The sequence below is a fragment of the Acanthochromis polyacanthus genome, chromosome 19 (assembly GCF_021347895.1).
Source record: "Acanthochromis polyacanthus isolate Apoly-LR-REF ecotype Palm Island chromosome 19, KAUST_Apoly_ChrSc, whole genome shotgun sequence".
NCBI classification, from domain to species: Eukaryota; Metazoa; Chordata; class Actinopteri; family Pomacentridae; genus Acanthochromis; species Acanthochromis polyacanthus.
This window is the reverse complement of record NC_067131.1, coordinates 16929551-16957213: the sequence shown is the minus strand read 5'-3', so window position 1 is coordinate 16957213 and position 27663 is coordinate 16929551. Positions and strand designations below refer to the sequence as shown.

At 38.4% G+C, this 27663-nt stretch overlaps 1 protein-coding gene across 3 annotated transcripts in view; it reads right to left on the bottom strand.

The window, feature by feature from the left end:
• trrap (transformation/transcription domain-associated protein) overlaps positions 1 to 16732 on the bottom strand; it is a 90717-nt gene extending 73985 nt beyond the window's left edge. The window contains exons 1-22 of one of the 3 annotated variants that reach the window (XM_051939411.1): positions 16693 to 16732; positions 14264 to 14415; positions 13443 to 13492; positions 13060 to 13170; positions 12643 to 12747; positions 12257 to 12340; positions 9728 to 9784; positions 9276 to 9401; positions 8547 to 8624; positions 8100 to 8188; positions 7437 to 7533; positions 6622 to 6760; positions 5750 to 5828; positions 4917 to 5151; positions 4474 to 4810; positions 3816 to 3913; positions 3426 to 3620; positions 3105 to 3296; positions 2847 to 3012; positions 2478 to 2734; positions 1803 to 2003; positions 450 to 601 (exon numbers count right to left, since the gene is read on the bottom strand). In XM_051939411.1, coding sequence (XP_051795371.1) covers positions 450 to 601; positions 1803 to 2003; positions 2478 to 2734; positions 2847 to 3012; positions 3105 to 3296; positions 3426 to 3620; positions 3816 to 3913; positions 4474 to 4810; positions 4917 to 5151; positions 5750 to 5828; positions 6622 to 6760; positions 7437 to 7533; positions 8100 to 8188; positions 8547 to 8624; positions 9276 to 9401; positions 9728 to 9784; positions 12257 to 12340; positions 12643 to 12747; positions 13060 to 13170; positions 13443 to 13492; positions 14264 to 14363 — 2948 coding nt within the window. In that variant the 5' untranslated portion in view covers positions 14364 to 14415; positions 16693 to 16732. Of the gene's footprint in view, positions 1 to 449; positions 602 to 1802; positions 2004 to 2477; positions 2735 to 2846; positions 3013 to 3104; positions 3297 to 3425; positions 3621 to 3815; positions 3914 to 4473; positions 4811 to 4916; positions 5152 to 5749; positions 5829 to 6621; positions 6761 to 7436; positions 7534 to 8099; positions 8189 to 8546; positions 8625 to 9275; positions 9402 to 9727; positions 9785 to 12256; positions 12341 to 12642; positions 12748 to 13059; positions 13171 to 13442; positions 13493 to 14263; positions 14416 to 15028; positions 15434 to 16692 lie in introns of those variants that run through there. The other 2 variants (XM_022204907.2, XM_022204908.2) reach the window with 2 other exon arrangements.
• Positions 16733 to 27663: the final 10931 nt, after the last annotated feature.

Here is a 27663-nt window from a genome sequence, read left to right as displayed (position 1 = left end):
TTGCCCACAACCTGAAGATAATCATTTTACTGTCATAGAGGAGGACAGAGACCAGAAAGCATTCAAATTTAAGAACCCAGAGTAAAAGCAATTTTAAAATTTTTTCTTTACAAAGAGTCAAAACAATTACTCTATTAGTAATTATTAACTTATAGTTGGCAATTAATTTGACATTTCAGAACTTTCACAGCTCTACAAAGCACAAGTATAAATTGTCACAACAGCACAGGCATCATCCATGGGCTATGTGTAGATATAATGCAGAAGTAAAAATCTAGTATTAAAACGTAATCCCCAGTAGCACGTAACGCAAAACAGTAAAATCTGTCAGGTCATAGTAGCTACATTAATTCCAGAGATTTAATTATCCACTGAAAAAAGATAATACTTCCTCAATGTAAAAGAACAACACATAACACACCAAACTCAAACCCAGAATGCTTACTCACTTAGGATGAGACAGAAGCTGGTAGAGAGCGTGCTTGTTGTCATCCAGACTGGTCATTGCCACCAGGAAACACTTAATGACCTCCCAGGCCTGTCGTCTGTAGTACGGCTCAGTGTTAGCACTCTTCAGACAATCCAGGGCTGTCTCGATTGCCTTAGAGGAAACACAGCACGGACTTCAAAATCTTAACCATTGCTTTTTTTTTTCTTTAAACAAAAAAAACTATAAAGAAAAATGCCAATACTCTCACATTATTAATATGGGAATTAAATTGCATATGCTATATGTGTGATTAATTGCCAGAAGTAACGCAAAGTGCCATCTGGTCGAGCAAAGGTCATTATCATCTCTACATTACGGGCTGACAAGCCACAGCAGCCAGGCGCTTAAAAGGGAGAAAATGAACTAATTAATGCCACTCAGAACAGAGAGTGGAAGATGAGGAGGAATGCAACAATTGAGGGTGGGTGAGAGGAGATGATGGTACCGCATAATTGAATTGTAGACCTGCCAGTATATTAGGACATCAGAATATTTCAGTATCAGAGCTCAAGTACTGTAATACTTGGAGTTAGAGATACATTTAAAGTGTTCAAAAATATTTTGGACAGAAAAGTTGAAAGAAAGAACTTTATCTATAGGTCATTAAAGAGTATGGACTTAAAGGGGAACATTTCTGAAAAGGTCAGTAAAAAAAGCAAGATACAGGAGGTAAAAGGGAATTGGAACAGCTTCAAAGGCAAAAGGAGAATAGAGAAGATACGCAGCTCAAATCCCATGTGTGTTTTTACATGATGTACTACCTCCAAGTTATTCACATCACTGTTACTTGATCTCTTCGTCTACCTTACAGCACTTCAAGCTGCCTTTCCCTAATGTACCAACGAACCGTATGGCTGCTGCTACAGATTCGTGCCTTTAGCCTGTGCATGTGTGGGTTTGTCTGTGTGTTGCCCGCGCCCATGATGATGGCAAACACACAGACTGATAGCCAAGAAGAAGCAGCAGCCATTAGTGAGAGTAAATAATGCCGTCAAGGTGGCCCACACTAGATTGATGATTACTGACTGGGGATGAGGAGGAGAAACAAGAGATGAATTTAATTACCTGGAGGACACACACATCTCCTCACTCACTTTCTCTCTCACACACACAAGCCTGTGACAAAGATATATTGCTCTCAGTGGAGAACAATAATGAGGAATATCAAGCTCTTTTATGTTTAATTCTCTCTTTCGAAAGTAAAATGCAAAGGTAAAAAGGGGAAGAGAGAAAAGTTAAACTGGTTTTCGCCAGTGTTTCATTCCAAAACTTGGACACAATAGAGGATGTTATGCACATCACCATATCTTACCTTCTCCATCGGTAGTTGTATGGACGCTTTGCAGTCAGTGAATTCGGCCTTGATGCTGGGCCCTTGGACCTCTGTCACCACATAATGTAGTCTCTGAGACTCTTTCAGCATCTTCCTATTGCTGCCTCCGAATTTTCCCAACACCCGGTAAGCTACGTGGGAGATGCTTTCGGCAGGATTACGGAGGGTGCGCCACAAGGCCTGGGGCACAGTGTAAGAAGGAGATAAGTAAGTGTTAGTCTTGAAAAGGGAAGGCCGTTACATCGATCACCGCAAATCTCTACAAGAACAGCTCATCTCTGTCAAAACTGTGATGTCTAAAGTCACTACCTGTCAGATATCAGCAAAAAGTTAGCTGAAAGAATAACTTAAAATTAGTAGCAACCTGAACAGAATTGCAGTTATAAATCAAGCTAAGCTGCAGGTGTGAACAGTGTTTTTCATACAGAGGCTGGTGAGTCATCTTGTGTGTTGTCTGCAATTATTGCTATGCCTTCCATCACCACTAGAGGGCAGAGAAGCTAACTGATTGAGAATGATTAATTGATTTATTGCATACTTTCCATGTAAAAAAAAACAAACTTACATAATAGCATTTTTTTATTTTTGTCATCACAATAAAAACTTCAATGGGCTGCATATTAATTGACCATTATTACAAAAACAAGCCCCCACCTGCATGAGCTCAGCCCTCACAGGCTGAATGTGGTCGTAGAGGAAATCAGGCTGCAGGTTATCCACACACAGCTCCAGGGTACGAAGGCCCTGACTGACCAGAGTCTGAGAGCCGTTGAGGGCAGACACGAGAGGATCCATTAGCATCGGCAGGTAGGGCAGCAAGGAGCTCAGACGCACTGGCACGGTCAAACACAACTCCACAAACAGGTCCTTCATGTGCTGCTTGTGTAGACCACTCTGCAGCATGTTCAGGCCTAATGGGAAGAGGAGATTGGAAATTTGGTGTGAATGGAAGAACTACAGGGGGGTCTACTTTTCCGTACTTGACTTATGTCCATTTCAGAGTAAGGATTTGGGAATTTTCACCTTGCAGCAAGTTGGGTAGAAGAGGTAGGAACTCCTGGTAAAGAAGGTCATGGCTGCCTCCACCAATAGAGCGGAAAAGAGCCCTGAGAAGCAGGAAGTAGTTGTATGGCTCCTTAGCTGACTGGGCCAGCTCCATAGAACTGTTCACTATCTTGTGGAGGTGTGGCTGAGGAAAGGAGGATAGTCAAAACTGTAAAGAAAGGCGAAGGTGGGAAAAAAAGACACGATGTTACAAAAGAATAACAGAAAAACATTTACCTTGAGCATCTGCTCATTCTCAGCAGCAAACAGTGACACTGAGCCAAAGACCAGCTTGAAGAGCTTGAGGTAGAGGTTCGAGAGCTCAACATTGGAGCCCATCTCTGGCAGTCTTTCAAGAAGATACTCTACTAGGATGGTGGCAAATAGAGCAGATGTTGACAGGTTGGCCAGGAAAGAATTGGCCACAATCTAGAAAACAGCAACAGAAACGGAGAATCAACACAAAAATCTTACAATTTGAACTTCTATGTACGCACTCTATCGCCCCGATACAAACCAAACATTGATACATTTATTGTTTACAGAATTAGCATGTACCTGCAATGCATAGTTCTTGGAGATCCTCTCCACCATGTATGGTACAGTGGTCTGGAAAATCTCCTTGAAGGTGAGCGGGTTCATCATGGTGAAGACGCCGGCAAAATGCTCCAGAACCTCTTTCTCCTCCTTCATGCGCACAGTCTGGCAGTTGGCCACTCTGATATACGTCTGTTGGTTATTGGCAACCTGCACCTGGACAGGAGAGACATGGGAGCTGATACAGTGTTTTGTTTACAGATTCTATGCTATCTCAGTCATTTCTTACTTATCTTTTATTATTTATTTTTTGTTTCACAAGCTTTCTAAAATCTATGCCTACCAGAGTATATCAAAAACTCTACTGCAAAAACCCTAGTGGTACAGTTTTTGTTTGCTCTTGGGTTGTACCTGGTAGATGTCCAAGGCCTGCATAGCATATTTAACCAGCTTAATGTAGATTTGGGTCTCCTTTGGCTGGAGCTGCTTGTTGGGGATAAATTGAGCCTCTGAAAGCAAACAACACAAAAATGAAACATTGCATGCGGGTAAGCCCAGATTTTGATGAAGTCTTGACTTCCCTCATCAAATAAGTAGAAACAAGTAGAGCTGCATTTTTACACCGGTCACATTTCTAGATGTTTTTTAAGTGTCTGACAGTACAACAAGGTTAAATGTGGGTGATCCTAGTTAAAGTGTATTTGGTTTTAAGAGGTGTCATTTGTGCATTCAACAAATAACAAAATAGATTTCAGAAATTCTGATTTATTCTGCCTTTAGTAATAATAATAATAATAATATTGAATTAGATTTATATAGCACTTTTCTGGGCACTCAAACACTACATAATTAGTGCTTCCACATTCCATGTATATATATATATATGATAGCATTTCCTCAGTTCCCTAATGCCTATTTTTATCGGTGCTTCATCTATAATATATTAGTTATGTTAATAAATTTGTGTCAGTGTTCTCTTGTGGACTTTGTGCAAAATGCTTTTTTTTTTAAAACAGCTGTACAAATAAATTCAGACCTATAAACGAAATGTATTTCTGTGTCCTCTCACCTCCAGGGGCTTTGCAAGATGTAATGCCCCAAGTAATTGTCTTCACTCCACAAACCAAAGTCTTGACTAAGCTGCGGCAGTCCGACACCTGAAACGTCTGCTTGTCTTCCTTTTCACCAGGCCGGTCAAAGGGCGTTGCTGGTGGTGCAGGTGCTGCTGTGACAGGAGTAGGAGGAGCAGGTGGTGGAAGGGCAGGAGTGGTGGATGGAGTGGGTGTGGCTGGTACCCCAGGTAATGCCCCCGAGTCGACTACACCCATCTCTGACTGAGGTTTGCACTTCTTGAATATGGAGACAAGTTGGTAGCGAGCGATGGTGTGAAACTTCAGCACAAAGACCTGGGTAATAAGACGAGGACAATGGGGGGAAAAGTCAACACCTTTCCATTTACATCTAAAAATACATAAATGTCTTTTCTACTAATCCTCGATCTGTGCTGCCAACCTCCAGCATCCTCATCAGGATGTCCCGTCCATTGCCGTTCTCCTGTTCTGACTTGGAGCGGATACAGTCCACCAGGTTGAGTAGCAGCTTACAGGACATGGTCTGAATGTTGCTGGGAAGCGACTCGTCATCTATGTTCTTGGCGAAGAGCTGCACAGCTAGGGATAAATCTGTCAGGGGCAAGTTCTGACGAACATGGTGTACCAAGTCGGCTAGTGTGCTGTAAGCCAAAGGTCTGGAAAAAAGACAGATATGTAGCTGTGACATTTCGCGTAGAATTATACTCATATATCATTTCTGAATATGAGTAAAAACTGAAAAGACTGTGTTTCAGTGAACCAACATTTTCTAAAAGGCAGAAATCAGGGAATCTGAAGACAGGACAAGCTTCACAGAGATGAAAAGGAGCTTTGGGATAATAGAGAAAGGGAGAGAGAAGGTGAGCTGATGAGTGACACTGATAGTCCTGCCAGATTTCATCCAACTGCCCTGTTTCCTATGTAATACTAATGTGAAATGACAGCTATTTTGTTGATGAGGCGAGCTAGTTTGGCAACTGAGGAGGGTCAAGGATGTTTTAAAATCAAACGGAGGGAGGATGTGCAGGCAGCATGCCCTCTGGAGATGTGGGGGTACATGACAACTTGACAGTGTGATCTGTGCTGCAGTGTTGCAGTCAGCTTCCCAGAGAATTTCTGCAGCACTGAGAACTGCCTGATTAATATGCTAGGACGCCTAACCTGCACCTGGCTGAGAAATCATCCATGAGAGAAAGAGACGGCACTGACACCAAGGATTTCTAATGATCGTGAGTACACTTACAAAGAACTTACCTAAGAGTCTCTCGAGCGGTGTAGCCAGAACCAATCAGGATGGATTCATCAAAAAGTTTGTCCATACACGGGATGAACTCTAGAACACAAAAAAGAAATACATATGTTAACATAAAGGATTCAAATATGTTAGGTGTGCCTCAGAGCATAGTTGATGGGTGAAAAAAAATAGTCTGAAATTTGAACCTTTCATTAGAAATAAGATAGGTTAGATTTATACATTCTATATGAATAAAAAACTAAATCTGCTTGGTTTGTGACATAACCATAGCACAGTGAACCTCTTACACAGTGACACCCACAGAATAAAGAAAAGAACACCTAATTGTGGTTAGATCATTTCTTCACTTTCCTGCAACTATACAGTGTCAAATCTCTTTCAGAAAATAAGCTAAATCACTGAAAATGTTCTGAGCTGCAGAGGCAGAAGTAATTCGCAGTATAACTGAGAAAAATCACCCAAAGTGTGACGTTGTCTAAAGATTTCACTGATGGATGGGTGAGCTTTTATTCCATTTCATTCAGTCTCACTTTCACCTCTCAGTCACCAAATCAAAAGGAGGTTCTACAGCTACAGTTTGACAGCTAATAAAAACGTTATTTCAGAAGCGTGAAATGTCAAAAGTGAAGTGTGTCTTAGAAAGAATCCAAACTGCTAATGTTTTGATGAGGAAAAAAAGACACATTAAACTTCAATTAGACTCAAAGTTTCTTAAGCTTCTGGTGCTAAGAAATAAAAAGCTGATATGCATTGTGGATTAAAAACTTTGAGCTGGTACAAAAAAAATGCAATCACCCTCCTCATTATAGCATGTAGCATTAGTTTAGATGCATCTGTGTGCGAATGCATTAGTATTTGTGCGTATACATACGGCTGCGTAGGTCAGTTGTGAGGATGTGTTTGGCTGCAATGAGCAGTTCCTTGCGGAGGTGAGCAGTCTCAGAGGGGCAGTTGGACAGCAGCTGCAGCATGCCCTTTACCATCTGTTGAGAGTACTTCCCTACCAGGTCCTAACAGGGAGGAAAAACACAAAATATGACAACTGATTATGATTTTTTTTTTTAATTACAGTATTCCAAGGCTTGTTTTGCACCTTAAAAAACCCACACATTTATATATTTACATCTTTCATTTTAATTGAATCAGACAGTGTGTATGTAGCAGAAAAAACAACAGCGCACTACTATAACTAATAGAATTTTTCTTGGTGGGTTAAAAGTTATGCGGTTTTATCAGTGTTTTTTCATGTCTGCACCAATTGGCGGAGTTTTTATGGTCTTTTACGCTATTCGCGATAACGTTCATTTACACAGTCGGCATACCAGGAGACTGTTTCAGAGGAAGCTATTTGAACCGTTAAGTCTTGTTCAGTGTGAAAAACTTAAAGTCGTAATTTAATTTTCAAAGTCATTTTTATCAGTATTCTTCCGAATTTTAGTGTTTTTATATTCAAATTATATTACACTGCTTCCTGCCAATCACCTGACACCCACAAACACAAATGATAGCCAGAAAAAAAAAAAACAAAACTTCAAAATACGTCTGCTTGAATCACTTTATGAGCACACAAAGATGCAAATGAAATGCTGTCAGTTTCAAATGACGACTATTTCTTCTTTAAGGCAGGATGACTCATTTCAGCCATTCACTGGTCGGGGCTGATACAACACCTCACTATCAGCATACCTGGTAGATTCGGATGATGTAGGCCAGAAATGACAGAGTCTTGATCTGGGCAGCGATGAAGTCTGCATACAACTCCTTGTTATACAGCTTGTGTTGCCTACGAAGGAACCAATTCACATACAAAAAAGATTTAGTCCCATCAAAACCATTAATGATGCTGTTTACCTGCAGTAGAGGCAGTTACAGAGGTTGAAACTGTGGATGTACATGTTGGAGTCGTACTGTATGGGTGACTTTTTTGCTTGCGTAACAGCTGTTAATGAATGCAGAAGAAACTCTCTACACCTGCCAGAGACTACTGAGGTATTTTTTCTAAATTAACTTTGCTCCATTTCCCTGCTGTTTGGAATGCTAAACACAACTCCTCCCCCCTCCCCCCCTGAGAGGTTTCACCTCCTGCTATGCCAATTTCTACAATTTTAAATTTCCCAAATGGATTTCAACCCTGGCTTTAGCAGGCAAAGTGCTGAGCAACACTATCAACAAACTTAGTGCAAAAAAAAAGAAAAAAAAAAGAAGTAACTCTTAAACACGCCCAAATCCCTTTAAAAGGCTGTAAAGTAAAAAGGAAATTTGTTTAAGGCAAACTCAAACTCCTATCTGAGAGAAACTTGCACAGCTCATATGCATAGAAGCGTGCACTGACACACACATGCCTTTTACCTTGCCTGTGGAGACACCTGCAGCATGATGGTGTTCATGATGAGGGGTACAAACTCTGACACCACATTGTGAATGTTCAGCTTATACAGCTGTAGGGGAAGAGCAAACACAAACCTTCAGTTAATAAGAAAACTAATTCTGATACGCATAATATATATAAACATTTCTACTCCAATTACCAAAAACTGCAGATGAGTAATATGTAAAAAAAATGGCAAGTTAACTTTCACCTCCAGTATTTTAAACCAAACCTTCTAATTCAGTTCTGTATATGTTTCCTTGGTGTTTGCACCTGATGTTTCACACATTCAATTTAACATAAGAAGCAGATGTCACATTTAGTCGTAACTCTTTTACTGATTTGTTTTCCTTTTCACTGAACAACGTTAGCAGATGCTGTGTAAAAAGACAGTTGTATTTAGAGAAGTCCGGGAGTATTTCACTCACTTGATACATCAGCACCACTATGATTGGCAGCTCTGCCAGCACCTTCAGAGACAAGGACCCTCGTGGGATGATGGTGTGCTTGAGGCAGAAACAAAAGGAGAAACGGGACGAGAAGACTGTGAGGCGCGAGTGGCGTAACTGTTGGATACAAAAACTGATTCCGGCAACTACAAAATTGCCATCTAAAGAACTGGAGAACTATTCAAGTTTTAAAAGAGATTTTCCAACAACCCTGCTCTATTTACAGTTCTTGCACATTTTCAAGATTTTTTTTCCCCACAACAACACAAATCCGGGACTGTTTCTCATTTAAAGAAAAGTCCACTCATTTTAGGAGAAAGAATCGACATCTAATTGACATTCAATTCAGGACTGTGTTTCTCGGTAAGACAGACATTAACTGCAGTGTCACATTCAAAAAATAATAATTGCATGGTTTAGAAGAATGTAGTGTTCCTTAAACACAGGGTTGTTTATTATTGTTAAAATAATTAGAATAGTTTCATTTATAGCAGTTTTCTGGCTACAAATGTGAAACAGGTCACTGCTAAAAAGGAGCAGAATGTGTTTTATCTTTGAGCACTACCGCAGTTTCACACTCTCTCCTGTTATTGTCTCCAAACAGCGCACCACTACCATCCACTGGTTACATTCAGTACTGTAAAGAGTACGCAGTATTAACTACAACAACAGAATGGAGATGTAAACGTCTAAAAGCTGTTATCTTACTGTTCGTGTCTCGCTGTCTTCCCTCTCTGGTGCAGTCTTAACCAACACTGATGTGATCATTCCCACCATTTCTGGAGAGGGAACTGTGTTTTCTGCTATTACCTGCGGATTCTCAAAGTACCTGGCCTGGAGGGAGCAACATTCAAAGAAAAGAGAAGAAAATTAGGAATGTCAGCGAGGTAAGAAGAAAGAAAGACAGATGGAAAGGATGACAGACAGTAAAGAAAACAAGACAGTGGCAAGTTATGAAGTGCTTCCAGTAAGGAAAAACACACACACACACACACACACACACACACACACACACACACACACACACACACACACACACACACACACACACACACACACACACACACACACACACACACACACACACACACACACACACACACACACCAGAACACTTCTTCAGTGTAAATAAAGCCATCTGCTGTGGAGGCTGTACTTACGACAACTTTAGGAAGGTCTTTGTATATTTGCTTAACAAAGTCCAAAAAGTGGTGGATCTGAGAAAAGAGGATTAAAGAAAACATGTTGATCCAAAAATGTTCAAATGTTCCTATTTGCATAAAGCATCAGAGGAGACCAACTGTTTATTAGGCATAACATATGTGCTGCTTACCCTATCATTTGTCATTGATCATATTTGTAAATGGTCACTGTTTACACTAGGGGATTAGATAGTACCGTAATTTCCGGACTATGGAGCGCACCTGAATATAAGCTGCACCCACTAAATTTAAAAAGAAAAAAAGTTTTGTACATATATAAGCCGCAAGTGTCCATGTTGTAACATGAGATATTTAACTTGTAATTAAATATATACTTTTTTCCAAACAATGCCTGCAACATGGCAGTGAAACGCATCGAGTCAGTTCACGCTGCCAACTCCAACGTCTCACCATTGATTCATTGATGCCAAGCTAACGGGCAGCAGTTCTATTTCATTCTACGACAGGCAGATCAATTGCCTTTAACTTAAAAGCTGTGTTACCGACCCGATTCTGCCGGCCACCGAACCGTGGTTGGGCAGCCTCGGGTAGCGCTAGCGTGCTTAGCTTAGCCGCATCGTTGTACACACGTGGACAAAATTGTTGGTACCCCTCAGTTAAAGAAGGAAAAACCCACAATTCTCACTGAAATCACTTGAAACTCACAAAAGTAACAATAAATAAAAATTTATTGAAAATTAAATAATCAAAAACAGCCATTACTTTTGAATTGTTGATTAACATAATTATTTAAAAAAACAAACTAATGAAACAGGCCTGGACAAAAATGATGGTACCTCTATAAAAGATTGAAAACTATTTGACCAGAGTGACATGATTAACTCAGGTGTGTCATTTAATTGACATCACAGGTGTTTCCAAACTCATAATCAGTCAGTCTGCCTATTTAAAGGGAGACAAGTAGTCACCCTGCTGTTTGGTGAAAAGGTGTGTACCACACTGAACATGGACAACAGAAAGCGAAGGAGAGAATTGTCCCAGGACATCCGAAAAAAAATTACAGACAAACATCTTAAAGGTAAAGGCTATAAGACCATCTCTAAACAGCTTGAAGTTCCTGTGACAACAGTGGCTCATATTATTCAGAAGTTCAAGACCCACGGGACAGTAGCCAACCTCCCTGGACGTGGCCGCAAGAGGAAAATTGATGACAAATTGAAGAGACGGATCGTTCGAATTGTATCCAAAGAGCCCAGAGCAACCTCCAAAGAAATTAAAGGTGAACTCCAAGGCCAAGGTACATCAGTGTCAGATCGCACCATTCGTCGTTGTTTGAGCCAAAGTGGACTTCATGGGAGACGACCAAGGAGGACACCACTGCTGAAAAAAACTCATAAAAAAGCCAGACTGGAATTTGCAAAAATGCATGTTGACAAGCCACAAAGCTTCTGGGAGAATGTCCTTTGGACAGATGAGACCAAACTGGAGCTTTTTGGTAAGGCACATCAACTCTATGTTCATAGACTCAAAAACCAAGCATACGAAGAAAAGAACACTGTCCCTACGGTGAAACATGGAGGAGGCTCAGTAATGTTTTGGGGCTGCTTTGCTGCATCTGGCACAGGGTGTCTTGAAAGTGTGCAAGGTACGATGAAATCTGAAGACTATCAAGGCATTCTGGAGAGAAATGTGCTGCCTAGTGTCAGAAAGCTTGGTCTCAGTCGCAGGTCATGGGTCTTCCAACAGGACAACGATCCAAAACACACAGCCAAAAACACCCAAGAATGGCTGAGAGAAAAGCGTTGGACTATTCTAAAGTGGCCTTCTATGAGCCCAGATCTGAATCCCATTGAACATATGTGGAAGGAGCTGAAACATGCCATTTGGAGAAGACACCCATCAAACCTGAGACAACTGGAGCTGTTTGCTCATGAGGAGTGGGCCAGAATACCTGTTGACAGCTGCAGAACGCTCATTGACAAATACAGAAATCGTTTAATTGCAGTGATTGCCTCAAAAGGTTGTGCAACAAAATATTAAGTTATGGGTACCATCATTTTTGTCCAGCCCTATTTCATTAGTTTGTTTTTTTTAAATAATTATGTTAATCAACAATTCAAAAGTGATGGCTGATTTTGATTATTTAATTTTCAATAAATTTTTATTTATTGTTACTTTTGTGAGTTTCAAGTGATTTCAGTGAGAATTGTGGGTTTTTCCTTCTTTAACTGAGGGGTACCAACAATTTTGTCCACGTGTGTATAAGCCGCAGGGTCCAAAGCGTGAGAAAAAAGTAGCGGCTTATAGTCCGGAAATTACGGTAGTTATGACTGTCTGAATGTTTACAAAATGATTCATCTGCTATAATCACATGTACAAAAGGTCAGGGAAACAATATGACAGATTTAAATAGGCAATTAGTTTGAATTAAATTAATAGAATTCATGTTGAAGACAGCTATATCAATATCACTTTGTAAAATTCTTTCATAACTCCAGAAATAAAGGTTAATAAATATAGGCTCACCTCCTGAGAGATTGGGGGGCGGAACTGTTTGTGGAGTTCAATAATGATGCGAAGGCATATCAGCACATTTTCTTCACTTTCAATCTGGGGGGGAAAAAAAGCAAAAATGTGAACGTGAAATGGCCAAGAAATAGCTCCTATCTATATGGGATAATTAGTCATAAAAAGAAACTAATTCTGCAGCATTAAGCAGGTGTTTTATATGAAGTTACCATCAAATTATGTGAATTTGCGTAGCTTTGGAAGGAAACAGCTACTAGAAAATCAGGCTATTAAAACTACTGGCAGTAAAAAAATTCACACTGTAGTTTTAAAGTATCTCAATAAATCGGAAACTACATTAAACATGCAATGTACAATGTTGTGAAAAAAAACAGAACTCATACCTCCAGAAAGCGGAACATCACAGACAGGATGTTTTTGGTGTGTGGACGAAGGTGTTCATTTGTTGGAATGCGGTGGATGATTTCCAGCACTAGCTTCCTTAATTGCTGAACAAGTGAATAACATTTTAAAATTAATAATCCAGTCATGTATACACTCAAATAATTTGATGCAATCTAGTCACATTCATTCATTTCAGGGCAGTGCTTAAATGAATTTGCATCATTTGTGTACCAGAATCATTTTCTACAACTGATGGAAAAAACATTAAATTACTATTTTAATTCAAACATGGCTATAAAGAGTTATTTCTTAGTTATTATTTTATAAACAGAATTCCTCTAAGGATAGTAGACTAAAAATAGAATAACATTGGCGAGTGCAGGAAGAAGCCCGTGTACTTGTCTTTAGCCACGTACCTGTGTAGGTTTTTCTTGAAGAAACTGCACCTCTCCATCCTGAAGAAATGTGAGAAAGCGAGGAATGATGTGTTCCAGGAAGGTGGAGTATTGAGGTGAAGATGTCACATTCTGAAATTGACAAGTTCAAGATATATTAAGGCTCAGGTCAATATGAATGTGTCACTGCTGTGCAACTTTGTATTTGTTTCTGCATGCTTACTTTAATACACCAGAAACATGAGGTATGTCTCTAAAGTTTCATTCACTGGTCAATAAAAATCTTACAAAATTACACTTTAATGAGATCCATAAAACCCTTTAAAAATCCATTATAATCCATCTTCAGAGACAAAGGAAATGAATCCACTCCATCACAAACTAAAAGCATTCATCAAACTTACCTCAAAGTTCTCGCTGACCTCCTGCATCATCTTCAGCTTAGTTTCATCAGCTGGAAGTTGAAGGACAGAGTGTCACCATTAATCAAGCTTGCTAATGATATAGTTCCACTTTTCACGGCTGTCTCCGTGTGCTCAGCAGGGGCTCTCAGATCTTATCAGTTTTACTTTCAGCGTCCAGATGCATCAAAGGGTACATGAAGAAACAGACTCACACACACCCACACAAACAAGCACTCTCCCACACACTCGTACCCTTGACTGGACTAAAGCATATCGCTCTCATCACATCGCCCATACGAAGCACAGGTACCTCAACTGAACAATCTTATTTTTTTGTTGTTGTTGACAATTAGTAAAACAGAATATCCAGTGCAATAACATAAGTCTAGTAACTGCGGTGTATGAGACAGGCACTGCTTTGGATTTGCAACTTTAACTATACAATTTCAACCAGTAAATATTACAATAACTTTCCTTTATATCTGAATATGAATCTTTTCATTCATCTTTATTACCTCTTATTGCACGTACAACTTTGCAGTACTCCTAATAACTGACAAATAATACATAAATTACATCACCTGTGTTTGTTGGATTACTGTTGGATGAAGCTTTTTACAAACATCACCAAACTCATACGGTGTGTGTTTACTGTCTCACAAAATAAATAAACAATTAACTTACACAACCTGCATTTGATATTATACATTTGACTAAATATAAATAGATTTTTTCAAGACCAGCACAATTTTAGGGCGGTTTTATCCCATTTTTAGACTTTTGAGACTACTCATGATATACATTGAAGTCTATTAACTTACGTGTATTCGTATCTGTGAGTGCTGCCACAAACTGCAGGTACTTCTTCATAAGTGTGGTCTGGTCCACCACAGTGGGGCTGGGCGCAGGCACAAAGGCCATGGTGGCAGCAGGGACAGACTGGGCTGCAGTCTGCACAGATCTTGTTGATCACCTTAATTTCATGTACACCGAATAAATCAGACGAGATACAACACTTAGCACACAGGTAATGGAAGCCACGCCTACCTGTTAATCTAAATTAAGAAACACAGGCGATATTTACTGCACATTTTGGTTAAAACTTAGCTGTAGGGTGAAAATTCACTGTTTCCAAACAAACCAGTAAAACACTTCCAAACATGCCGATTATGTGTCGCACAATAATGACATCACAACATGCGTCAGTTAGCACACTGTTCGTGCACTCCGATAGTATTTGACAATTAAAAACTGGGGTTTCAGCGCGAAATGTGAACTATGCTCCTGTTTAATACCTTAAATATTTAATTATCCGCTCAATACACCGACAAAAGTTACAATAAATTGATTCTGCAGAGCACATTGGCAACCGTTAGCTAACTGTGAGCTAGCTTCCCCAAAGAAAGAAAGCGCTCGCGCATCACCTAAGATTAATTCTGCTGAAGAGAAAACAAACACAGGCCAAAAAGAGAAAGCAGCTTAACTCCGATAAAACAATGTTCAAGCGCTACTTATTTACAAGAAGCTCTAAAAACACCTAAAATTTCTGCAAAGTTTCAAAAACAAAGCCAACCCGCTGCACTCACCTAGCGACACCGACAGGAAACCGTCGCTTCTCTGTATCCGCCGCGCTCGAGTTGCTGTCTGCTCACAAGCAAGGATTTGGGATATCAGTCCGCGTGTTGCGAATCATACCTCCGTACTGAAGTACAAATACATTGTAATGATGTGCTATTGGTCTTAATTACAACAGAAAAGAGATTTGATGGACGTTTATCGTCTAAAAACAGACTCTATTGATCAGAAGATACTGTCCTAGTACCAGCGGAAGGATACTTAGATAAAATGGTGGATGTAAGACCATCGTTTTCGATGGTCTTCTGGCTGTCAGTGGAGGGAGGGAAGACTGCTCCATGGCGGTATGGGTATTCTGACATAGCTGCTCAGTATCTGTGCGATGGAGAATGTAAAACACGCCTGGAAGTGTTCAGTAATGTGTAGACAATACAAATAGTGCTTAAATATTTCTACAAAATCATTAAGAGAACAGCATTTCAGGCAAGGAGTTTACACAGGAAATTTTCCATCTCTTTTCCATTTATCCTGTGTAGACGAGTTATTCAGGTTTGTTGTATTATATGTTTTATAAAGTATTTCTGGGAAAAACTCAAACAGACTACTTTATTAAATGAAATTTTCATTTTACATTGTGTGGATCAATTAAAAGTAGCATAATAAGATAAGATACAACTTCAATAATTAAGGGAAATTCTTGGGCCAGATATTACTCAGAAAGAAACACAATAATATGACAATAAATACAGTGTATAATAGTAAAGCACTAAGATGTAAGAGTGATACATTACTAGAATTCAAATAAGTATCATTAAAGTGTAAGTCTAGAATGGAAAACTAAGATATGATACTAGCAAGTGATAAAGCGCATGAAAACGAAATGGATTTTTATATATTCAGGAGACTTTTGCTGATGCACTGAATAATAAAATCAACACAGTCATTGATTATTGGTTAGTTATGTGTTTTGCACTTTCTGAAAAAGGCTTTAAATGTTAGGTAAGGAAATGGTTTCACAACAAGCAATCCAACAAATTTGTAATTGCTTAAAAGTTGTTAAATTAATTTGGCACAGATGCAGGACTGCTGAAGGTGAATAAATATTTCTTGTAAAAGCATTGTGAAGACTACACAAAAAGTAAATTCACAAAAAAATAGATGGTCGTCAGAGGTATTTAGTGGCACGAACCATACATGTGCATACAGTATTCATGCTCTTGTCTAAGACAAGAGGTAGAAGTTCATGTTCCATCATATAGGAAAGTTAATCTCTCATAGCTCTTCCAGCAGAGGGCAGAGAAGTGATTCTCAGTCTGTCATAGTTTTGTGTAACAGTGTTTCAGTAATGAAGCACTCTAAAGGCTCCACACATCTATTTGTGTGGCCATTGAGGAGACAAGATAAGTCTTAAGTATCAGGGTCAAGTGGGCCTCCTGATACAAACAAGAGCAGATGAGAGACAAACCTTCACACAAGAGAGCACAGAGTTAATATATGCAGTGAAGTATAATAAAATCAATTAATTCTGCTGAAGAGAAAACAAACACAGGCCAAAAAGAGAAAGCAGCTTAACTCCGATAAAACAATGTTCAAGCGCTACTTATTTACAAGAAGCTCTAAAAACACCTAAAATTTCTGCAAAGTTTCAAAAACAAAGCCAACCCCCTGCACTCACCTAGCGACACCGACAGGACACTGTCGCTTCTCTGTATCCGCCGCGCTCGAGTTGCTGTCTGCTCACAAGCAAGGATTTGTGATATCAGTCCGCGTGTTGCGAATCATACCTCCGTACTGAAGTACAAATACATTGTAATGATGTGCTATTGGTCTTAATTACAACAGAAAAGAGATTCGATGGACGTTTATCGTCTAAAAACAGACTCTATTGATCAGAAGATACTGTCCTAGTACCAGCGGAAGGATACTTAGATAAAATGGTGGATGTATGGCCATCGTTTTCGATGGTCTTCTGGCTGTCAGTGGAGGGAGGGAAGACTGCTCGATGGCGGTATGGGTATTCTGACATAGCTGCTCAGTATCTGTGCGATAGAGAATGTAAAACACGCCTGGAAGTGTTCAGTAATGTGTAGACAATACAAATAGTGCTTAAATATTTCTACAAAATCATTAAGAGAACAGCATTTCAGGCAAGGAGTTTACACAGGAAATTTTCCATCTCTTTTCCATTTATCCTGTGTAGACTAGTTATTCAGGTTTGTTGTATTATATGTTTTATAAAGTATTTCTGGGCAAAACTCAAACAGACTACTTTATTAAATGAAATTTTCATTTTACATTGTGTGGATCAATTAAAAGTAGCATAATAAGATAAGATACAACTTCAATAATTAAAGGAAATTCTTGGGCCAGATATTACTCAGAAAGAAACACAATAGTATGACAATAAATGCAGTGTATAATAGTAAAGCACTAAGAGGTAAGAGTGATACATTACTAGAATTCAAATAAGTATCATTAAAGTGTAAGTCTAGAATGGAAAACTAAGATATGATACTAGCAAGTGATAAAGCGCATGAAAATGAAATGGATTTTTATATATTCAGGAGACTTTTGCTGATGCACTGAATAATAAAATCAACACAGTCATTGATTATTGGTTAGTTATGTGTTTTGCACTTTCTGAAAAAGGCTTTAAATGTTAGGTAAGGAAATGGTTTCACAACAAGCAATCCAACAAATTTGTAATTGCTTAAAAGTTGTTAAATTAATTTGACACAGATGCAGGACTGCTGGAGGTGAATAAATATTTCTTGTAAAAGCGTTGTGAAGACTACACAAAAAGTAAATTCACAAAAAATAGATGGTCTTCAGAGGTATTTAGTGCCAAGAACCATACATGTGCAAACAGTATTCATGCCTCTCTAAGACAAGAGGTAGAAGTTCATCTCTCATAGCTCTTCCAGCAGAGGGCAGAGAAGTGATTTTCAGTCTGTCACAGTTTTGTGTAACAGTGTTTGAGTAATGAAGCACTCTAAAGGCTCCACACATCTATTTGTGTGGCCATTGAGGAGACAAGATAAGTCTTAAGTATCAGGGTCAAGTGGGCCTCCTGATACAAACAAGAGCAGATGAGAGACAAACCTTCACACAAGAGAGCACAGAGTTAATATATGCAGTGAAGTATAATAAAATCAATAAACACAGCATTTCCATCACAGAAAGATTCTAACATTAATTGATTATAAAGAATCAGATTAGATAGACCATAAGATGAGCGATATTTGAGTAAAACTAAGTTTCTTTTCTAATTATTAACATAAATGTCTTTTTACTGTTGCATCATGTGATGTGGTCACTTTTAACCAGCAGATGGCAGCCAGCTGAAGCTGACTGAGTCTGCAAACTCTGTTCCAAAGTTAATCATGCTGAAAGCAAAGCAAATAGGATGCCAACCTTTTCCAAATGAAAATACATGAGGGACTGTACTTTAGTTGTTGAACTGTGTCAGCATGGGCAAGGACACCACTTTTAATGAAACAAACCAAAAAAAAAAAAAAAATGCCTGAATTGGTGCAAATGTTTCACTTCTACTTCATTCTCCTCCCGGATTTTAATATTCATTATGTGTTTTGATGTTTGAAAATAATTGAGGCTTTCATGAAGTTAGGAGATGAGATGTGTAACATTTAGTACAGATGAACAGGTAGTGTGTGTGTGTGTGTGTGTGTGTGTGTGTGTGTGTGTGTGTGTGTGTGTGTGTGTGTGTGTGTGTGTGTGTGTGTGTGTGTGCGCGCGCTTTGGAATAATTTCCTTGTTAAATGACTGCAAAATCTGCTGTTTTGGAAATAATTTCCATAAATCCATTCTTTCTGCAGGAGCAAAATATTAGACTTAATTAATGAGTCAGTTCAACATTGTTAAAATTCATTGTCATGGCTTTTTAAAACTTTCTTGTCTGTTTGTTTTTATGTGTTAGTTCTCCAGTAGTAATATTTGGAACCATGAATCCCAAAAGCAAATGTTGCAACAGCTCCTTCACTGATCCTCTTGTCTGTGTTTTTCCCTTTTGCACTGAGCTGGTCAGTCACATAAGCCAGACAGTTTTTATCTCCTATCAGGATCCATTACCTGACATGGTTATATTTCAAATTTCCCCCGAGCTTCATTAGGACCATATTAAGTTGCTGTCATGCTTGCTGCTCTGATTCACAAATGAAAGTATATGACAACAAGGCTTGATACTTTTTTTCATAATGCTTGTTTTAATAGCTTTGGAAATAATGAAGTCTGCTGTAAAGATGGTCATTATTTATCTCGCTTGATCTATCAAGCCTGCCTCTTACCACCAAGCTTAGCTAATGGGTTTTAATTCATAATTCTCTCCTTCAAAGCCTCCTCCTTCCATACACTGAATCCACTGACCAAAAAAAAGGACGGCAGAAATGAGATATTCCTTTCAGTGACTGTCCCATATGATGTAAGAGTTAATTTGACATATAATATGACTTTCTCATTCTCTTTTGCACTCTCTGTTCCCTAAGTAATAATGATCTGCTAAAAGATGTTTGTCTCGGGCTTATTGCGCTGTCCTGCTTGTTTCATTAGTGTGGGGTTTTTTTTTCTGACAGGGGCTTTATCCTGAGAGGGGAGAGTGGATGACACACTGGTTCTGTGGCTTTCCAAAACCACTCATCTGTCCATTAGATTTCTGTTTTCTCTGTGCACTGCTGCGGCTGCCGATGCCCTTATGATGACGCCGGCTCACCGCTGCATTATTCCTTCTATAGAAGGGAGTGCACTTTCCTTGAGACCTCGTCTGAATCATCAACAATGCCCCAAAATCTATTCACGCATTTAAAGCTCGCGTGGACATTCAGCCTTTTTACTCAGTCCTGAAGTCTGCAGAATGTGTTCAGTGTGACCCAAGAAAACAATATGGAGACGACTCAGAGCAGACACTCCTGAAAAATCGAAATGCTGTGATGTTGTCTCTACTGTAATCAGTGTTGAATTTTCCATTTCCAGGAGCAGTTGCTGGCTGGTAGCTTTTGTCTCTGTCCTGGTAAGCAGAAAGTAGGTGTGATGTCAGGATCTAAAATATTCTGTGTTTAATCAGGAGAGGCAGAGGCTGTCACCAGTGACAGTAAATGGTTTACACAGGCTTTTGAAAAGATACCAAACCCTGTTTACTGAAGGTGATGGTCACATACTGTTCTTTCAATGTCTCTTTCCTTCTTTTCATCATTGAGCATCTTAGAAAGTGAGCTTCACATTAACATGCAGTAAAAACTAAGAGAGGTGCAAATTAAATATGTATTTACTTAAGTACCGTACTTATAATATGGACAGTTATGAAATACTTCTGCTTTAATATTGCCTTTTAGTTTTATCTTCGACACTTCAAGACAACAAATATTGTACGCTTTGCTGTAGTTATTATTTTATTTTTATACTATTTACTAGGTCATATTAAAAAAGAAAATACTGTAAAATAACTGCTTCAAAAATATTTTTATGAGTAATATATTTATTATTATTATATGTAGCATAAATTAAAATTGTATATATTTATTATCATATCTAGCATTTTTGAAATAATTGCAAAATATTTTTTATATTTAATGTACATTTTCCAGCCTTAATTCTACAATGCGCTGTGTATTTTTTTATGTTTAAGGAAGGATATTTACACGCATAAAAGCAATAATATGTAATAACGACCGATAAAATTGATTTTTTGACACACAACCCTCTGTAATTGTACGGGATATCTCTCATTTCCAAACATTCATGTAACATTACAGAATCAACTTATTTTCAAATCATTTTTATTAATTGTTCATCTAATGTTACAATATATATTTAGAGAGTTAAACTTGACTTTAACCGTTTCATCTATTAAAAAAGAGAATATCTCTAAAATTCTGCTAAATGTGTAAATTTTCTATGAAAATGTAAAGCTTAATAGTTTTCATTAAAAAAAACTTTGCATTGTTTTTTGTAATTTTATTGATGTTTTTCTTTATTTTAAAATCAGGGAGAACTAATCTGTTAAAAACATTTTTTAACATAGTAATTAAATATTATGAGAGTAACCATTTAGGTAACACTTTCCTCAAAAGACCCCTTTGGGATCTCATTTTTTACCTTAACTTGTCCATATAATATTTTTTTAAACATTCTAGAGAAGATATTATTTGCTGAATACTCCCCTACACCAGGGCCGAGCAGTTCAACCTTGAAGCTTCAGAGTCCTAGCCTAGCCGCGCTAGACCCATGCTCTGAAGACACAAGGGTCTAGGCACGCTCGACAGGGAGGGAGGCAAGCTAAAAGGTTGTCTATCAAATCACTCTGCAGCAATTGGGTAGGTATACAACCAATCAGCGCAACGAATAGGCTCCTAGAGCGTCGGAAATCAGAGGAAGTTCGGTGAAGCCTTATTTATACAGTCAATGGGTGAAGCTCAAGTATATTACAGACATGTTAACAGAAAGATTATTCAGAGTCGGTGCTAATGGAGCTCAACGACTGTTGTCGTTTTTGTTGTCGACCCTGGCAGAGAATTAAATTCATTGCCGTGGGTTGTCTAGCGCTGCTAGGCTAGTTGTTTCCGGTTGTTTCTGTCAGAATCGTCGCCCCTCTGTCGTCACTTAGTTGCGCCCGCCTTCTGACTCTACACTTCATGGTGATTGGTCCGGCCAGTTTTAGGAGCATCCAACCTCGAGCCTTATGGAGGGTAACTAGACCCACCCTGGCAGAGAATTAAATTCGTTGTCTAGCGCGGCTAGGCTGTCAGAGTCCTGCTGATAGTCTCAAATACACAGATTCAGATTTCCAAGGTTTCACATATAGCAAACCTAAAGGAACAATCCTGGACGCTTGAACAGTGGGACTTTCTGTATTATTATTTTTCTTCAGAACTGGTTTCTGGTTTGAACACAAAATTACGAGAGTATTTCAACTCGCCATTGTGTAGTGTCACGCATCTGTAATGTCAGAACAGAATCATAGGTGAGCTGGTGTGCTCAATCTGCAGTGAGAATGGTAGACGGAGAGAGGCAGGGACTTCATAGATCTGCGCAATCCAGACAATGCAAAAAATGTAGAGTTACATAAATATGGCAGGTATTATTAATTGAAACGACTTCTAAATATGTAACTCTGATCCAAACAGATGAGTTTTAAGAGGTTTAATCAAGACTGAAGGGACACTTTAATGTTGGATTTCTAAGCTGTATACAAACATTTGATGAACGGTTCATAAACCACGATGTCCTGTGAAGATCCATCCATTACACACGTGGACAAAATTGTTGGTACCCCTCAGTTAAAGAAGGAAAAACCCACAATTCTCACTGAAATCACTTGAAACTCACAAAAGTAACAATAAATAAAAATTTATTGAAAATTAAATAATCAAAAACAGCCATTACTTTTGAATTGTTGATTAACATAATTATTTAAAAAAACAAACTAATGAAACAGGCCTGGACAAAAATGATGGTACCTCTATAAAAGATTGAAAACTATTTGACCAGAGTGACATGATTAACTCAGGTGTGTCATTTAATTGACATCACAGGTGTTTCCAAACTCATAATCAGTCAGTCTGCCTATTTAAAGGGAGACAAGTAGTCACCCTGCTGTTTGGTGAAAAGGTGTGTACCACACTGAACATGGACAACAGAAAGCGAAGGAGAGAATTGTCCCAGGACATCCGAAAAAAAACGATAGACAAACATCTTAAAGGTAAAGGCTATAAGACCATCTCTAAACAGCTTGAAGTTCCTGTGACAACAGTGGCTCATATTATTCAGAAGTTCAAGACCCACGGGACAGTAGCCAACCTCCCTGGACGTGGCCGCAAGAGGAAAATTGATGACAAATTGAAGAGACGGATCGTTGGAATTGTATCCAAAGAGCCCAGAGCAACCTCCAAAGAAATTAAAGGTGAACTCCAAGGCCAAGGTACATCAGTGTCAGATCGCACCATTCGTCGTTGTTTGAGCCAAAGTGGACTTCATGGGAGACGACCAAGGAGGACACCACTGCTGAAAAAAACTCATAAAAAAGCGAGACTGGAATTTGCAAAAATGCATGTTGACAAGTCACAAAGCTTCTGGGAGAATGTCCTTTGGACAGATGAGACCAAACTGGAGCTTTTTGGTAAGGCACATCAACTCTATGTTCATAGACTCAAAAACCAAGCATACGAAGAAAAGAACACTGTCCCTACGGTGAAACATGGAGGAGGCTCAGTAATGTTTTGGGGCTGCTTTGCTGCATCTGGCACAGGATGTCTTGAAAGTGTGCAAGGTACGATGAAATCTGAAGACTATCAAGGCATTCTGGAGAGAAATGTGCTGCCTAGTGTCAGAAAGCTTGGTCTCAGTCGCAGGTCATGGGTCTTCCAACAGGACAACCATCCAAAACACACAGCCAAAAACACCCAAGAATGGCTGAGAGAAAAGCGTTGGACTATTCTAAAGTGGCCTTCTATGAGCCCAGATCTGAATCCCATTGAACATACAGTATGTGGAAGGAGCTGAAACATGCCATTTGGAGAAGACACCCATCAAACCTGAGACAACTGGAGCTGTTTGCTCATGAGGAGTGGGCCAAAATACCTGTTGACAGCTGCAGAACGCTCATTGACAAATACAGAAATCGTTTAATTGCAGTGATTGCCTCAAAAGGTTGTGCAACAAAATATTAAGTTATGGGTACCATCATTTTTGTCCAGCCCTATTTCATTAGTTTGTTTTTTTAAATAATTATGTTAATCAACAATTCAAAAGTGATGGCTGATTTTGATTATTTAATTCTCAATAAATTTTTATTTATTGTTACTTTTGTGAGTTTCAAGTGATTTCAGTGAGAATTGTGGGTTTTTCCTTCTTTAACTGAGGGGTACCAACAATTTTGTCCACGTGTGTATCTATACGCCGTCTGCTTCATCCTCATTAGGGTCACAGGGGGGCTAGAGATTTAGATCTAGATATAACTGCAAGGCATCAGTGCTAACCTCCGAGCCAAGGTGCAGCCCTTACACGTGTTTGCTGTATTCACCTCCACTTGTAGGTGTATCACAGGATGAGTTGTAATTAGTCGTATATAAAATGTTTTCAGGAATCTCATAAATGATAAATCAGATCATGTAAACTGTCTTTAAGTGTGTTAAGATGCAAGATTTTACCTTATAAAGAAGACATAAAATGTAACAGATAAATATTAAATGAATATTTTCTGCCATGTGTGGCCTTCTTCATAAAAATAATCTGTCTAGATTTAGTTGAGGCCATGTGTTAAAGTTAAACTGTCTGAGAGTTGTTAGTATTTTCACCAAGGAAACACTTTTTCTTTCTAAATTGTCAGAGGCTTCAAAATGTGTTCAAGATTCAAAGAGGTACAAATATTAAATAGACCACATAGAAGTTCAAAATGAAAAACTGAATATATATTTATGTAACAAACCTTGTTTATTGTTTTATTTCTTCCTACCAGTTAACAACCCGTGACCCATTCACCCTCCAGCAGTGTTATTTAATGACTTCTGAAATGAAATATTTAGCGCAGTCATTAGTTAGACCTTGAGCAGTTACAGAGGGGAAAAGCTTCTCATGCAATGTTATTCTTAATTATGTGTTCTTTTGTTTTTATAAATGGGCTTTTATTGAATTGGGCTGTTAGGGCTGTCATGATTTTAGATTATTCCCAATGCGATTATAAAGGATAAAAATAGAAAAGAAAAAAAATCATGAAATGAAAAAATCTGAGGTGTTTGGGAACTTTGAAGTATCACTGTATTAGGATTTACTGAATGTTTCTCTAGTTTTCATGGCAGGTCATACAGTAGCTGTCGAGGATATTGGTATCCTTTAGTGATAGAGTATGTGGGCTGTCAGGATCTGTGTCCATGGCATATGTAAGTGGAAATATGTTGGTAAAAACTTTAAACATACTTTGAATTTATGCTAATTGACCATAAACACATAAGAGGCTTCATTCATAATCTTGAACACATGAGATCTTGTTTTGTGTCATGTATACATTATCATTGCAAAATAAAATATCCCGAGAAAATGTAAGGAATACAAACATCTTTAGCTTGAGAGTATGAAGGTAGAGAGAGTCTGTAACCAGCTGTTCTGTATGATTTTTATGTCCCATGTTGAAGTGCAACCTAATAGTCGATTACTTGTGATATTGTCATACGCAAGTTATTTTCAGGATATAATAATTTCACTTTTCAAATATGTGTCACACTGTTTGGCAGAAAACCGCAGTTCTTCTGATGTATATAAGGAGAAAATAAAACATCATGTAGGGCACTAAAAAATAATGGAAAATATTAGAGAATGGCCATTTTATGAAAACACTGTAATGCTTTCTTTTCTTTTTTATTCATGTTTTTTTGTTACTTTATTATACTATATACAGTAGTTTTATTTTTAATAAAGGATATTTGCATTTGTAAAAATGATTACATTTACTATAGAATTAATTCAAATTAAACATAGATGGATGGATGGATGGATGGATGGATGGATGGATGGATGGATAGATAGATAGATAGATAGATAGATAGATAGATAGATAGATAGATAGATAGATAGATAGATAGATAGATAGATAGATAGATAGAAATGACAAACTGTATTTTGACAGATTACTGATGCTTGTAGATGTTATGTCTTCATAAATCATGTTCATTCAAAATGTTTTGATGTGAAAACCTCTGTAAATGAGGAAGCTTGCTGTTATTTAACCAACAAGTCTGTGTAAAATACAGAAACAATAATTCTTTTCTGTTAACTGTCATTAATTGTGTAAAATGCTAGAAAAATATTAGACTAGTAAACTTGGATATAATACTTTTGTCTATAAAATGAAAATAAAACATTTGAAAATTATGATAATTGTGAATGTATCTTAACAAAGTAAAAAGAAATGTCTTTAAAAAGTGGAAATTTTATGGTTATTCACAGTTGCGGGTGTTTTGTGTTATTTTACATGCAAATTAATGGTATATTTTTCCATTTTTTAATATTTTTGTATATGTCACCAATATGGGAAAGTAGAATGGAAAATTTCTGTATAACTGCAGATGATTTTTACAGTGAGAATTTTGCAGATATTTCATCAGCATGAATCAGTAACGCTGTGATGCATTGCATTCAGTCAGTCATATGTGAAAGTTGTGCAGTCTTGAGAAAAAGAAAGACTTGTGCATTTAATCACTCAAATAACAGCGTATTGATTGATTTGTTATTTCAAGCAATTCGGGATTCACACAACTGAGTTCCTTGCTGTTTTAAATCTCAGCACTGAGCACTGTTCAGTCAGTGCTCAAATGCTTCTGTCATTAAGAGAAAGCCCTGATTGACTTGTGATTTGGAGCATGATTCAAAGCACAGTGGTATGTCTTCCAGTCTGCACACCAGGCTTTATTGACCTTTTCCAGCCAAGCAGGCAACTGTGCTAATTGTTTACCACCACATCCTGTTCCTTCACTGCTGGTTTTACTGAGAAGACTCACTTCACGCACATTTGGAATGATTTTTTCCACTTTATTGGCAGTTGTAATTCTGACCCTACAAGACCTCGAAGCCTCCTTAACTAGGTGTTTCATGTGTATTCTTTTTACTTAGAGATGTAGTTAAAATTTAATTGTGAAGGTTTTGAATTTAGCTCAGTGTGCACTAAAAGTTTTAGAGTCTAGTGATAAATTCCCAATCATTGAACACACTCGTCAGATGTGGCTTTAAAGGCAGATGATCAGATAGTTACCAGCACAGATATTCCTTTAATCAGCAACTGTAAAAGACCACATTTAAATGCAGCTTTATTGAAATGACGATACAAGTAAAAGACCAAGAACCTAAATGTCCACAACTCAACCATTTGTCATGTAAGAAATGAGTTTAGACAGAACAGAAAATCTGCCATGCTGCCACCTGAACGTAGGATCGTAACATCCGACTTGTCCATCTGCAAAATCATTTGTGGTCAGCCGCAGAGACCGCTGACAGAATTGTTGGTGTTCACAACTGAGATTATTTGTTCAGTCTGTGACAAATTGCTTGAGAGAAGGTGGTTTGCGACCTTGTTGCCCACACCAAGACCTTGATCTAACAGCAGAACACCATCGTACTCTGCTAAAGCGGGCAGCCTCTCATGTTCATTAGATACAGCAAGATGGAGCACGGTCCTTTTCACTGATGAGTGGCATTTTCAAGCCATACACAGCAGATAGCAGGCACTGCACTTGGTGTTGTACAGGGGAATGATACGGAGTTCGAGACATTGCATGGAGAGTGGTGGGGGAGTGATGGTATAGGCAGGAACAAAGAACAAAGAACACTTTTTACTTTCCTCTATGGCGATCTCAAGTGCCAACAATATCAAAGTGAAATCCTCACACCCATGTTTCTATTGTTCACATACCTCCAAGAAAATGCACGGCCTCTCTATTCTAACAGCTGAAAATGACCTGCAGGCTCTTGGGACATGTCACTAACCAACCATCTATGTGACGCTCTGGATGGACGTGTCTGTCAACTTGACTCTGTCCTCCAAAATGATTGCCAACGTTGCGGAATCTTTCAGGAAAAGTGAGGCAACATTACACAAACAATTCTGGCTGTTTTATGACATTCATTCTATTATAGAGATGTCATCTGT